We start from the raw sequence: 15578 nt of genomic DNA, 5'->3' as shown, positions 1-15578 counted from the left end.
CAGTTACAGCCACATATATTGGGTAATATCTGTCAAACATCACAGTGCTACAATAGACTTATACATAACACAACACTTTAAATAAAGGATTTAATTTACAGGGAAATGCAAACTGGTTTGGTTTATAATTAACTTACTTATATGATCACATAAAATAAGTGCATAGATTTTAGTTAGTTTTAGTGTATTATTTAATTTTCCTTTGTTTTCTCAGTGGCAGCTGCTCCCAGTCCCTTGGTTGATGAGCTAATAGGTGGGAAAAGGGGCGGAGCAAGGCTACATGGAGACCTGTAAACTGGGTCATACCACAACTCTGGATCATGGGGGGGAAATGGAATTTGTTATGTTAGTTTCAGCTACGTTTTTGTGCATTCTACCCCTTTTTGTGGGCTGTATTTAAGTTTAAGTCTTATTTAGGTAGATCAGTTTGTTTGTTACCAACTTTTGAGTAGAGTTCTGTTACTTTGACCTCTTTTATGGGCCCAAGATTTAGATCTTTAGTATAATTTAACCAAGTTTGTTTTCTGGGTTAAAAAAAAAACCTTTTTTGTTGGACTTTAACCTGTGTCTGACTTTCCTTTCCTTTTCAGTCCAACACAAGCAGTGGTACCCTGGATGTTTGATCTGCTTTCTAGTAATTATCAATCGGTATTAGGACCTTTAAAAGTTTACCAAAACGCACTTTGTTTTCTCCATTCAAAACAACCAGCTGACCATCTTTTCTTGATGTTTAGTCTTGATTGAAAAATAGTTAGATGATGATGGAGACACGAACTGGCCTCTTAACTATGTATGACCCACAAAGCAGTCAATTGGCTTCTCTATTGGCTTGTCAGAATATTTGCTTTAACTTTAACTGTGCTCTATGTTTGATACCTCATGCATTAAAAATATGGTTGCAGTGTTGAGTTTGCAGCAGTACGTGTTATTATGACAGCAGCATTAGAGTGATTTGTCATTTCTGAGAGATAAAGCAAAGCAACAAAAACACTAAAAGGTTGAGCACAGATGGAAGGGAACATTTCATTTAATCTCTCGACACTGAAATCTGTGGCAGGAAAATGGGGAAAATACCAGCTGTGCTACCTCTAGGAATGCTGGTACCACCTTACAGCAGCGCACATTTTAGTCCTTAAAATATCCCAGAAGGAAAGAAACAGGTCACAAGATGTGATGACAGGAGAATTATAGGGTTAGAGAAAACATTTATTTGAAATATTCAGACTACTGGTTCCAAATTGTGGGTTTTCAATTTAATAATTAATCTTAATTTAAAAATCAAATTTTCTGTATGCCATCATGTTTCAGTGTTTAAAAAGCTGGTTAAAGAGGTTTGAGCACTGTAATCATCGAACTTTGAAAACGTGGCTTTTAATGGGAACAGGTTTTTCTTCACGGTGCGGAAACAGAGTGAAGAGTTTTTGATCCTATTGACTGAACTCAAGCTGAAGTTGCGAGAGGCTGCAAACGAGAGAGAGTGGTTTTTGATTAAAGGCAGTACACAACATGTCAAGGTCATTGCTATGATGATTTTTAGTTTTTATAAGACTGACATATGAATTCAGGGCAGTAAATATGAACCTTCAAATTCAACGTTGAATCTCTTCATTAGGAGCCAGACTGCAGCCACCTAAAATACTGCGAGGATGTTTTTATTGAGTTTTCTAGCTTCCAGTAGCTCATTCATTTGATTTTTATTAGGTCCTAATAGAAATCAACAGAGTGGTGCATTGCAATCAGACCAGTGCATACTGTTTTCAGGGAAATTACTTAATTTTGGAATTTAACCGCAGTCAAGCTGCTACTTGATGCGAGCGTTGATGGACGTAGCGCATGAAAATTTCATTCCTCTGCATCCAACATGGGCTGAATGTGAATCGGCTCATTGAGCATTTCGATCCAAACCTTTGCAATAAGTAACTAAACCAGGTGGTATGGCGCTTGCTGCCACGCCGAGCCGTCCTCCTCCCTAATGCAGAGCCGAGCGACTGAAAAATCGTCCATCTTTGCTGCTTTTTTGTGTGAAGAGTCAAAAGTAAACTCCCAACTCTTGAATGTCCTGCTTTTTCTTCACCGACTCATCAGTCATTCATTGGACTAACTTAAAGGTTTAAAAACACAAAGCTCTCTGTGATTGGCCCTGAAACCATTAGGTTTAACTCACAGAAGAAGATGCGGTCGATGGCGGTGTTAACAGGCTCCCTGAATAGCTCCGCTAACTCGACCACTTTGTTGCCTCTCCTGACATTTTCTTTTCAGCTTCAAGTAGAAAGTCCATCATTCTCATTCTGAACAGGAAGACCTGCCTCCTCCTTATTCTCATCTTCCCCCACATGAAGATTGCATCTTCATAAATCAAACAATTTCTGATAAAAATGATTCAGAGGGCTTCATACGTTAAAATATTCATGAACTGTGAGGGGAAAATTGCAGATGGGAAACCTATCAGTAAATAAGACAATTTTCAAATATTCTCTTTGTGGATGTTGGAGTCGAGAAACCTGAAATCTGAATCCTTGACTCTTTTATTCCAGCTGGAGTTTTTGTGCCCCCACTGCACATCTGGAAAGGTTTTTTAAGTGTAGCGTAGGCTCCATCTGAATGGCAAAAAGCCCATCGAACACACACAGACACAGCTCGGTACTCTCCAGAGTTCGTCGTATGAATGCAGCCAGAGTGACGGCAAACAGAGGAAAGAGGAGAAGAGCGGAGGCAGCACATGGAGAGGAAAAGAGCAAAGCAGAGCGAGGGAAAGGAAAAAAGACGGAGTGAAGGAAGGCATTGAGGATGAGGTAATACCACTGATGAAACCCAGGCAGCGATGACGACAGACATCCGATGCGTTTATGAAAGCGAACAATCTCAAAGAGATTTCTTTGTCTCTGTGGTGAGCATAGCTCTTCCCTGACACAGCTGCAGCTAAGACTTCTCACCACTTTGACTTCACCCTCATACTCCATGCACCTAACACTGTACACACCAAGCAGCTACCTGAATGCAAAGCATTAGAAATATAAAGCTTATTAAGGATAACATCAAATAAATGGCACTCGTTAAGTCCCTGTGTTTTCCACAACAGGGACATAATGACCCATAATCTGCAGAGAGCGTTGACCTACTACAGCTGCATCCACACAGGGAGTAATTTGCTTCGTTCTCGTCATTTTGAACCTGATAGTCGGTCACAAGTGGAGATTTTGGGCTCTGGTTGCCTAGGCAATGTCATATGTCAATCACTGGTATCCTGCACTCTCACTGGTAGGTGCATAAAAAAATATACATTATGATTGGAGTTTAACAAGGTGCAAACATGAAATTGACATCTTGCCCCACAAATATCAGCGATGTTTGGACAGCTAGCGAAGTCTGGCTACTTGGCATATACTGGTCTCCTACATGCTAGCTAGCTACACTGCTATAATTAGACTGATATAAACACCTTAGGAGAGGAACTTAAGGTCACAGAAGTTAATGCTGAGGGTCTGAAAATGGACCAAATTCATGCACATCTTCAGCACGATATTAGTTACAAATATGTTGATTACTCACTATGGAAAAGCTTTTAAAAGTCCACAGTGAAGTCTCAGTGAGGTTGTTGGCTGTAGCTACACTGTGGGTTTTTTAAAGTTCATATATGTGTTGCACATGACAAGAGTCAACAAAAAGCTGGAGAGAACAAGAGTCATGGTTGAAAATAAAGGAGACAGAACTGCAGCATGTTGCAGAGCGTCTTATCAAACGTTGAAGACGCTCGGTCAGGCAGATTGTAATAAATCAGGAGTGTCAAGACGCTGATGCCAAAAACCACCTTCAATGTAAATGTGAGACGCTGGCAGCCTCATTCTTTTTGCTTGGTTTCTTAAATGTATCGACAGGTGCGCTAAACCTTAGTGAAGTGGTAGCCCCCCTGGTGGGCTGTGAAGGTACTGCAGGTGGGTTGCAGTAATAACAGAAATTCAGTTTGAAATGAGGATGTGCAGTTGCATTTATATAAATGTATGCATTTATTTTAATATAAACGTGAATTCAGACTGGTAATAGAAGTGGTCAGTTTGTGATGCTGCTCATTACTCTGACCTAAATTTACTGATCTAATACTGATGTTTGCTTCCCCGTGGTGGGTCACACACTGGCCTTAAAACAGCCTACGTTGTTTATAATTTTTGAATAACATTGTTTAAGTTAAATAAACTCTCATTTATGTTGATTAGATGTAGATTTAAGATTAAGTGGGCCGTGTGGAATTTTCTGGTTTTTGTGTGGGTCGCAGCACTCTTGATTTTAAGAATGGCTGCTGTAGATCAAACAGGATGCAAACTGATAAATCATTAAGCTTTTTTTGTCTCTTTTATTTAAAATAATGATTCAGTGTGTGATGCCCCATGGACGATTAACCAAAGAACTGCGTGAACTTAGACAGATGACAACAGCTCCGGGTTGAGCCGGCAGGGCACGGACCTCGTCGAGGGAAAGGACTGATTTGTGTCCACTGTTTTGTGTGTCAGCAGTGCTGCCATGACTGAGCCTTCAAACTGTGGGAGAGTACAGTGTGTTTGTTATTTCTTTGTCTCCTGTGTTTTAAACCCTGCAGTTCGTTCCATCACACACGCTCTTCGTCACGTCCTGCCGCCGCTCAGAGACAGATGATGAAACACACATGCCCTTTTTCTGCAGTCATGCTGCTCCTTTTGCCCCAAAACAGATCCATTTACCACACAAGCTGCAAAAAACAAAACTGTGTGTGTGTGTGTCTGAAAGCTGATTATAAAGAGTGTGTGTCACCCTGTGTGTGTTATCCTCTTATTGTCAAGCCTGCAGAGACATGAAGGGGAAGTTTGTGTTTTGTTTCGGTGTGTGCGTGTCACCCAGGTTCTCACCCCAGTTTCCCCCACTCGGCTGTTTAGTTTGGCCCGTCTCTGATCGCAGAACAAACACCAGCCTTCACATCGATTCCCCCATCACTTTTGGCTCAGAGCCTCGGTGACTCTCTGCTTTCTCATTTTCAGTTTTAATCATCTTTATCCTCAAGAACCACTTCATTATGCAAGGCTATTTAACTGTAAAATCACTGTATAATTTGCTGTCTGTTTATGCAAATGGAGAGCAGAAGCTTCTACGGCTTCATCGGAAAGAAAAAAATGCAAGGACGGAAATTTACGCTTTTTTGTGATTATTTTTTTCTCCATTGGTGGCAAATTGATCCCAAAGCGAGCAAGCCAAAATTAAAAGTACGCTTTGTGGGGAGAATTAGTAATCCATCAAGCATTTCTCATGTCTGTCTTCAAATACTGATTAAGCCGCCCACAGTGAAAACATGGAAATGACGACAAAACCTAAACTCTCAACTGGACCTTTTAGAATTGTCCTTATTTTCTGTCATATACAAATTAAAAAAAAACCAAAACCCCCCACCCAAAACAAACATATACAAATAATAAGTCCTCTAAACAGCAGCTTTACACAATTTTTTTTACACCTTTGGATCTCTATGATGTCATAGAGAGCCAAAATTTCACCAAATCTAAAGCAAAGCGTTTTGTGTGGTGCTGTATGTGGCAAATGAGCATTTGTTCAAGTGAAAATATTTCAGCTTTGGCAAAATTTAGATAAGATGGAAAAAAGCAAGCTTGCTAATTTTGCTTGGCAGGAAAATTAGTCGGACTAACTTAAATTTAATTGACATTGAATTGAATTAAAGTGATTGGTGTGTGGACAGATCTAGTCTATAGGCAGTAGTCAGAACCTCAAATTCGTTAATTTGTGTTGCTGTGCCACCTTTTCCGTGTCCATCATGACAATTTTCACTCTTTATATTTAGTGATTTACAATTTTAAAAGATGAAAAAGTTGAAATTTAGAGGTTGGAGAGGTTGGTGGAGGTGGGAGATATTATTAATCCAAGATATGTTCTCTGGTTAAGTTTAAGTAGTAAAAGCAACTGGATTAGGTTGAGCGAAATATAATGGTTTTGCCTAAAATACAACAGTTACTCATCATGTTCTTTTAATCATAATGTTTGCATAAAATACAGAAGATGAGTTGAATCCACACGATTATAAGAGGTTTTTAAGCACTCAAATTCTCCATGGACATGAATCTGCAGGCACCTGCATTAACCATTAACATCACTAAATGACTAGTTTACAGCGCTCCAACACAAACGAAACATACTGACAAACAAACAAAACCTCTAAACTGACGTGTTGTTAGATAGAAACAATGAGGTTAGCAGCTATATGCTACACTGGGTATCAAACAGCTTATTCACGTTAGCAGATAAGCTAACATTAGCCAGTTCTATCTGGAGCCTGTGAAACCAAATGGAAATGTAGCTATTGGAGGATTACTATAAGTGACATCAGCGGGGCAATCAATTCATGAAGGGGTTTGTTTGTTTTACGAAATCAAGTCTAACCCTGAGCCATGTTTCTTTCTGACTTATGCTAGCTAACACTAGAACACCTGCTAATACAAACATTTAGCTAGTTAGCTCAAAAGCTGGACAATCTCAAAAGCTTTTTGGCAATTTTCAAATAATTTTATGAATGTTACACACTTTTGTCTGCTCTATAGTGTGGCTAAATTATTGGAAGCTGTCTAGTAAGTGATGAGCATATTTCTCCTGTTTTGGCTTCCCTTCATTGGCTTCCTGTTAAATCCAGAATTGAATTCAAAATCCTGCTCCTCACATACAAGGTCTTAAATAATCAGGCCCCATCTTATCGTAATGACCTTGTAGTACCATATCACCCTATTAGAGCACTTCGCTCTCACACTGCAGGCCTACTTGTTGTTCCTAGAGTATTTAAAAGTAGAATGGGAGGCAGAGCCTTCAGTTTTCAGACCCCTCTTCTGTGGAACCAGCTTCCAGTTTGGATTCGGGAGACAGACACAATCTCTACTTTTAAGATTAGGCTTCAAATTTTCCTTTATGCTAAAGCATATAGTTAGGGCTGGACCAGGTGACCCTGAATCCTCCCTTAGTTATGCTGCAATAGACGTAGGCTGCCGGGGATTCCCATGATGCATTGAGTTTTTCCTTTCCAGTCACCTTTCTCACTCACTATGTATTAATAGACCTCTCTGCATTGAATCATATCTGTTATTAACCTCTGTCTCTCTTCCACAGCATGTCTTTATCCTATCTTCCTTCTATCACCTCATCTGGTCGCAGCAGATGGCCCCGCCCCTCCTGAGCCTGGTTCTGCCGGAGGTTTCTTCCTGTGAAAAGGGAGTTTTTCCTTCCCACTGTTGCCAAAGTGCTTGCTCATAGGGGGTCATATGATTGTTGGGTTTTTCTCTGTATCTATGAAGCGCCTTGAGGCGACTTTTGTTGTGATTTGGTGCTATATAAATAAAATTGAATTGAATTGAATTGAATTGATGAGTGGAAGTGTCAGTTAGCTAGCTGTTTGTAACATTAAATGACATTACTTTTAAGTATTTTTTGTGAGTAATAATATTTTAATAAACCACCTTTTTGGCAGCAACATTTAATTGTTTCATGTCTATCCTCAGCTGCTCAACAGTTTAAATAAAAAACAAAACAAAAAACAAAACAAACAAAACAAAACGTAGCCAAAACAAACAAACAAAAAAAAAATCTAAATGTATTCTTGCTGCCTTTCAAAGGGTTGGTTCAAAGACAGGGACCAGTCAGATTCCATCTTCACTGACTTTAATATCACTAAAGATGGCAGTAAGTTGCTAAGTATCTCAAAATGACAATAATATATGGTTACTCTACAATCAGTTTGAAATCAAATGGGTACATGTTGGAAATTGCATTCACACTGTGACTCACTAATTCACATACATTCTTTACTTTTAGAGTCCAGATGGAGCCCTTACAGATTTGAAACAGAAATTGTGCTTCAGTTGCTGAAGGATGATGATTTATCAGTGCAATGTCATTGGTGCTAAGGAGCCTTGCACTTTTACATTTGGCAACAGTTGAGTTAAGTCCTCTATAGCAAAGAGACACATCGCAGTCTGTGCTCATAGCACAGACTGACTCAGAGTCATTGGTCTGTGTTGGCAATCAGGCTGTAGATATTTGTAATGTTTGACAGTCTGTCTGAGAGCGACTGAAGTCAGTCACTATTGTGTCGAGACAGCTGTGAACTAGGTGACCTAATAGAGCAATTGAAAGTTTCCTCTCCTTCTTGATTGAAAGTGGTTGCCAACAGGTTGAGGGTGTTGCACACTCAACCTCTGAACCACCATAAAAAAAACAAAAAAACGATACAGTCACCAGGCAAACTCAGATTTTCTCTCTCATCACCAGAAGGCTGCCGTCTTATGTTCCTATACCCTGTGACTGAGCCATTACCCAAACTTTTTATAGCTGCTTTTCTCTCAGCTGTGTGTGAATGTGTGTGCTACAGGGATCTGAACCACAGCATTACATAATCTCTCTCTCAGCCAATCAGTGAGCACAACCCTTCTAACGTCATTTGTTGATCTGATCCAGAAACACACACACACTGATGTAAGTGTACACACAGCTGGAGCCAGGTATCTGTTCTCACTAGAAAACCCAAACCAGCTGTCAGAACACACACACACACACACACACACACACACACACACACACACACACACACACACACACACACACACACACACACACACACACACACAGGTGTTAATATGCATCACTAGGATTACTCAACTTTCACGTTTATTTGAAGACCTGCAGGTAGCTCTTGCAGCGTTGTCATTAAAAGCTTCTGAGCTCAGAGACCGGCCTCGTCCTCTGCAGCCTGCTGATCTGTATCATATCGAACTCCCCGCTGTTTGGATCAACACACACCGTTTCATTTCTCCACTTCTTCCAAAATGAGGCCACAGTTACATGTTATGACAGGAGACTGGGGTCAGTGGGAATGTGTGTATATTTCTATCTTGTGTGTTTCTGATTAATGTGGCAGTTCTGTGGCGCCACATTAATGTGGTGTTCAGATTCAGGAAAACTCACACAATATGTGTTTTAGTAGAGGCAAGCTGGTGTTTTATATGTTAATTGTTTCAATCACTTGTCTCTGATTTTGCACAAAAGTTAGAATTGCACAGTTACGGAGACCCGCCAGGGACATGGGAGAAAAAAAAAATTAAGATGAACTTTTGCATGATCTTGCAAAATACACTGTATCCTTCGCAGGTCGCATTTGAAAGCCTTCGTGACCCAACCTATCCCAGAATTCATAGCATATCAAGACATCACATATTTGTAAAAGTGCTCCGATGTTTTCGGAGACGTCTGTTACCCACCATCTCGAAGCTAACTTTAGGTCGAGGCCCACTACAGCCGGGGGGACGCCGCACTCCCGGCACATCGTGCTTCGACCTCCCGGTCGGCTTCGAGCTGGCGCCCTCTGAAGGACGCGGCCAAAACATTTGCGCAAAAGTTCATCTTAATTTTTTTTTCTCCTATGCCCCTTGCGGGGCTCTGTACAAAGTCACAATGAGGACATGTATAAAAAAATCCAATCAGGGCTCCAAAGCACGCCCACATGAAAGTGTTCTTTCCAAATGCTACGGACAAAATTTAAATAACGCTAACAATGGATCAGTTTGAAGAATTTGTGATCCTCAAAAGCATTTCCATTTTTGCTCCTATTGAAAAAAAATCTTTTTGAGCCAGTATGAATATAATCCTGTGAAACCAACATATGAAAACTGCTTCACGGTTTCACTTTTCTACCATTCGCTTTGATAGAAAAGTGTCAGCCTGGTGCTGGTGTGAAAGCTTAGAAAGAAACAGCTGGTACTTTTATTTTGGTGGAGTTTCCTTCTCACAAAGACATCCCTGGGTTACCATTGTTTATAAAATACCATTAAGAAATAATGAAAAGCTACATTTCCTGCTTCCTTCACAGAGCGCAGATCTACATGTTTGATTCAGAAGAGTTTTACAACTGTCTTTTCGCTCTTTCTGACACACAACCTCCAGCAACCAGAATCAAACCAGCAACCCTTTGTTTGTCCAGGTAATGTTTAAACCACTACACTATTGAGAATAATGAGCACCAATGAAAACAGAAGCATCCAATAATTATGCAGAAAGCATCAAAATCTCTGTAGGCTATGAGACCAGATAACGAGCTACCAAAATTAGCTGACTCATCAACTTTCTTCTCAGTTTGGCAGCTTAAATTAAATGCTGCGAGTACATAAAGCATACGCGACAGGTCGGAATTAATTAGTATGTGAAAATAACTGCACAACAGCCCAGAAAGAAATGCAAAAATAACCAAAATAGGACAGGAAATGACCAAAAATGAAATGATATACTATCATCAAAGACGAATAACAACAAAAGGCAGAAAATTACTGAAGGATGGAATAAAAATGTCTACAGAAAACACTGCAAACAGATGTCAAATCACCAGCAGGACTCACAAAACACCTGCAAGACACAGAGCTGGAGACAAAAAGACACAACTCCGTGAGCTGCTTTGTCTTTTCTGCAGTGTGGAGGTCTTGCCCGGAGGAGCTCGGTTTCATAATCCATCCATATGCACACAGCAGAAAATATTATTCCATTCTCAACTTCTCACTTTAGCACTGAAAGTCCTTTGAAGCTCTCTTTTTTTTTTGCCAGCGCTGGTATTTCACAGCATCCTGCTTTACATTCACATTTACACCTGAGAGTGGAGCACACAGGGCGCAGCAGGTGGAGGCGAAGAGTCACGCTCGGGGGTCACCTTGACATTTTCCCAGCTACTTCAGTGAATTAACCTTTTAGTCACAGGCTCACCTAACAAGCCCACACACAAACGGCCTCCAGGAAAATGAGACCAACCCAGCTTTGGCTCGACCGCGTGATATTTTCTCCGCGGGCTCACGGATCCATTAAAACCTGCTTTGTGTTAAGAGCACTGAAATGCTGCCCCTGACCTCTCAGATGGAGAGAGAGCTTTCAAGTTCTCACTGCGGACGCCACGCTGGGATTCCTCGAAAACCGAGAGCTCCGTTTAGCACCCCGAGTATCACCCGGCGAGTTTGCCTCGCAGCGCGAAACAGGCGCGGGAAAACACTCAGCTTCAATGAGACGTGAAACCACAATCAGTCACAGCTGCAGCTCGCATGCTAGTGGCTTCATGGGACTGTCTATGATGGGCAGCAGGAAGCAGCAGCTGACCACCATGTTATGATACGGTCCATGGATTTTATTATTCATAGCTTTTAAAGGCAAAGGTGTAGATTTCATGATGCCAGCATTTAGCACACATGCGTTTGAAAACGATAACCAGCGGGACAACGATGCTTCAGATCTTGACGTTCTTTAGTCCCAGAAATACACTTCTACCATAATCTGATGCTGATTCAAATTCACCAGCATGCTGGAAATAAAGTGTCAGTTGCTCAAAATTCACAAAATTCACTGGAGTCAGAGCCCCAGAACAACACGTAGTGTGTCTCTGCATGAACCAAACAGAAATAATTGAAACACCTCGATTGAAGACACCAGCAAAGTTACTCGAAGATGAGGAAAAGCCAGAGCAACACCTTAGAAACTAACTTACAATGCTTTCTGTATCATACGTTCTTGCAGCTCTTGATTAAATTTATAGTGTACATATTATCTGTTATTGCAATTTGCAAAACTTGTGCACAATTTTAGTTGAACTTTTCTTTAACGAACCTTGTTTTGTCATCTAGAAAGAGATTTTTCCTGGCTTACGATAACAGATTAGCTGTTCAGCTACAACCGAGGAGTTCTTAGTAGTTTCCAGTTGTAGAGATCACAGCATCCAAACCTGAAGCCAGGGCATCAGGTGAGGAGTGAGATAACGAACCAGCTCAACAGTCTCTTGTTGTTCGTTGTGCACCATGAATTCATCCTCCAATGTGATATCCCGAGTTTTACTCGATTTTTCCTACACAGACAGTCTTCACTCACAGTCTGGACCACTCACCAGATTTGTGTCCCCGCAACGTCATCCTCCAAAATAAAAAACAAGGTAAAGAATCCACGACACAGAAACACATGAGCAAAGGAACCCAACAGGACTTTGCACCCATAAAGACAACATTTGATGAGTCTCGACACCTCAGTTTATATCACCAAAGACGAGTTTGATGAACACAAGAATACTTTTCAGGGTTTTTCCAGCTGCACAAGCAGAGACCACCCTCCCCAACTTCTGATGCAAATCCAGTCACTTTCTATTATCAGCAGGCCTGAAACCACTCAGCTCACAAAAGAGCTTCAAAGACTGCTCCTAGCAGGCTTTCTTTGGGTAAAGAGTGAACAGACTGAGCTAAAAACACCAACTAGTCCAGACAGGTGTATGAGAAGGTGACTGAGTGTGGGATTGGCCAAATGCCAGTCAGGTAATGCTTTCTGATCACATCTCCCATCAAACTGGGTTCTGACTCACTTCAGCACTGCCTCTGTAAATGAAGAGTGTGTGAATCACAACTGCTTCAGAGATGCACTGGAATTTCCAGAAACATCTGCAGATGACTCTGAAAAACGTCTTAGCTTTTGATTTTGTTCCAACAACGATTGTGTAGTTTTTTTTGTCACATAATGATCCAAATGTTGTCACATGGTGATTCGTGGTCTGGACTGATAAAAGCCAGTGCTGCTGACTGTTTAATGACGATGTTGCTGAATTAAGCATAACTTTGCCTAAATAAAACAAAGCCTGGATGTTATGCTTCATTTAGCATCAGTGGAACTTAACTTACTGAACTTCTTCACCACACACTCTTCCACAGAGAGCTGAAACCATCGCCATCGCCTCCTGGAGGCTCCTTTTATACCCACTCATTCTCCTGACTTGTTGCCAGTGAACTTCAGTGAAAAGCAGCATGTTCCACCAGGTGTTTTATGCTTTTAAGCATGAAATTTTCACTCTTTTGTTGCTCCTAATCCAACTTTTTTGAAATGCATTCCTTGCTTTGAATTCAAGATGAGCAGAAAAACAATGACATTGCTAATTTAAAACTTTGCGACTGGACTCTAGGGTTCAGTTGTTTTGCAAACCACTGCATTTTGATTTAATTCACCTTCTGCACAGCATCTCAACTGGAAACAGACGAATGATTTTAACTATACCTCCCTTCCCTAATATCAGTTTCCTTCACCATGCTGAGTTGCACAAAACACTTTCACCAAAACACTTCTGCAATCTTGCATAAACTGCTTTTTTCCAGCTAAATAATCTTCACCCACATCGAATCCCAACTCACCCCACAGCCGCCTCTCCCTCACACCCCTCCAGAAGACATCCCAAGCCTTGTTGGTGGAGTCTTTGACATGCTCGCTGAAAGATCTCCGCAGCTGAGATTTTACCGTCGTGTGCTGAGCCATATTCCACACGTTCGACAGTCACATATTCCCAGTGAGAAACCTGTGTTTCTGGACAGTTTCTAATCCATGCGGGCAGCGTTCACTCTGTCACGGCTCATGCGGAGGGTGTGTTTCACTTAAGAGTTCAGCAAAGTAAGGAAGGAGGAGGAGGTAGAAGAGGAGGCAGGGGGGGCTGACACTTGATGCAAAAAGTCTGCATGCAATTTGTGAAACAGCACAGCCCTTTCCCTCCCTACAGCTCCACACTCAGAAAGTTAAGTGTGTGGGTACATCTATCTTTGTGAGAGCCAAATTCATAAAGTCAGGATGTTTGGGACGGTTCAAAGTTTGGGACAAGCCTTCAAAGGGTGTTTTGAGAGTTAAGAATTTGTTTATGGGGCAAGGGGATGTAATATGTCAGCGAAGATCCTCACAAAAATATCAGTGCAATTTTGAGTGTGTGTGTGTGTGTGTGTAGCTGAAAGATAAGCGAATGATTACAGAGTGTCCGTGTGTGTGCGAGGCAGAGCGAGAATGAGAAGTATTTATCTTTTGTGTGTGCGTGCTTGTGTCAGAAATTAAAGGATTTGGCCGGCCTGAAGGGAGGAAATGACATCTAACCTGGGTTAAAGGCATCAGCAGTATAAACACGCACGCAAAAGGAAGCAGACACACTCGCATTATAAACACAAACACTTCCATGCACACTGCGAGACACTGCACTGCCGCACACACTCTGAATATTTCATTATCGGGCCTCTTCGTGGTGGCAGCTTGGTCTCAGTTGTGTAAAAGCAACTTTAAAGCTTTGAAGGGAGGCTGTTGTTTAAGGAACAGCTTTCAGAGACGAGGCCGACTTGGACTTGTTTGGAATGATGTAAGGATCGACTTGTCAGACTTTTCTCACATGAGCTTTGAGCAACTTTGAGAGAATCAGGTTGGGTTTTTTTTTTTCAGTAGTTCATTTAGACACTACCGGTCTAAAGTTTTAGAAAGCCCCAATTTTTCCATTTTTTATTGGAAGTTGTGCAGTTTAATGTCTCATTGCACTCTGAAATGAAACTATAGTACAAATAAGCAAATTTTAGTTAAAAAATAAATCATGGAATTAATTTATAGACCAATAGAAATACAATAGAAATCAAGTGTTCAGAAAGTTCTTCACACATCTGTTGCAGAAGTTCCTATAAATGTGGCACTTGTAGGTTGCTTTGCTTTCACATAACAATTTGAGCCGGTGTAAGTCTGGAGACTGTGCTGGAGACTCCATGTAAATGGTAAATGGCCTGTATTTGTATAGCGCTTTACTAGTCCCTAAGGACCCCAAAGCGCTTTACACAACCAGTCATCCACCCATCCACACACTGGTGAAGGTAGCTACATTGTAGCCACAGCCACCCTGGGGCGCACTGACAGAGGCGAGGCTGCCGGACACTGGCGCCACCGGGCCCTCTGACCACCACCAGTAGGCAACGGGTGAAGTGTCTCGCCCAAGGACACAACGACCGGGACTGTCCAAGCTGGGGCTCGAACCGGCAACCTTCCGATTACAAGGCGAACTCCCAACTCTTGAGCCACGATCGCCCCCATGTCAGATCAGATTGTGTTGGACATGTGAGTTCTCACATGCACCTCCGTCAGGAAAGTCGTAGAAGAGTTCAAAGTTGCAGTGCAAGTGGAGAAACAGCTTCATATGAAGGATTTCTGGTGTCATTGTGATATTTGAACAACAGTTTGAGAAAATGACTCTTTAAGGAGTTATAAATGACTGAAAATTGAAATTGGACTTATACGTTTGAATTGTTTTGCATGACTTGCTACTTGACTCTAACAAACCTGAGAGAGAATTCAATTTCATCTACGTGATGAATCACAGTAGTCAACTTAAGCCACATTATACTGTAAGGACATGACTATAACATCACAGAAACAGACCCAATGAGGGGACATACAAGAGACAATAGAAAAGGATGCAGCAAAAACTCGAAGTAGGAAGATAAGATGCATGACATCATCTATCCTTGAATAGCTTAAAAGTAAACTTGGACTTGTGCTGAAAGAATTTAGTCTAGACTTTGCGAGTTAAGCCACTCTTGGCTTGAATAAGTGTTAAATAACTTAAAACATAACACAAATGACTAGACTGGTCTCAAACAATCCAACACTGGAGCAGTGAAATATAGACTAGAGTTGTGAAATATTGTGTTTTTCATAAACTCCTGAGATGAGTGAATTATAGTTCAGTAGGACTCAAATAAAATGTTTTGCTGAGG

General features: G+C 41.2%; 1 protein-coding gene across 2 annotated transcripts in view; it reads right to left on the bottom strand.

Moving 5' to 3' along the window:
- Positions 1-13414, bottom strand: part of LOC113031085 (rho GTPase-activating protein 7) — a 106938-nt gene extending 93524 nt beyond the window's left edge. For both annotated transcript variants that reach the window (XM_026182967.1, XM_026182968.1), the window contains exon 1: positions 13206-13414. In XM_026182967.1, coding sequence (XP_026038752.1) covers positions 13206-13326 — 121 coding nt within the window. In that variant the 5' untranslated portion in view covers positions 13327-13414. The remainder of the gene's footprint in view (positions 1-13205) is intronic.
- Positions 13415-15578: the final 2164 nt, after the last annotated feature.

The sequence above is a fragment of the Astatotilapia calliptera genome, chromosome 10 (genome assembly GCF_900246225.1).
Source record: "Astatotilapia calliptera chromosome 10, fAstCal1.2, whole genome shotgun sequence".
Lineage (NCBI taxonomy): Eukaryota > Metazoa > Chordata > Actinopteri > Cichliformes > Cichlidae > Astatotilapia > Astatotilapia calliptera.
This window is presented reverse-complemented; position numbering and strand designations above follow the sequence as displayed.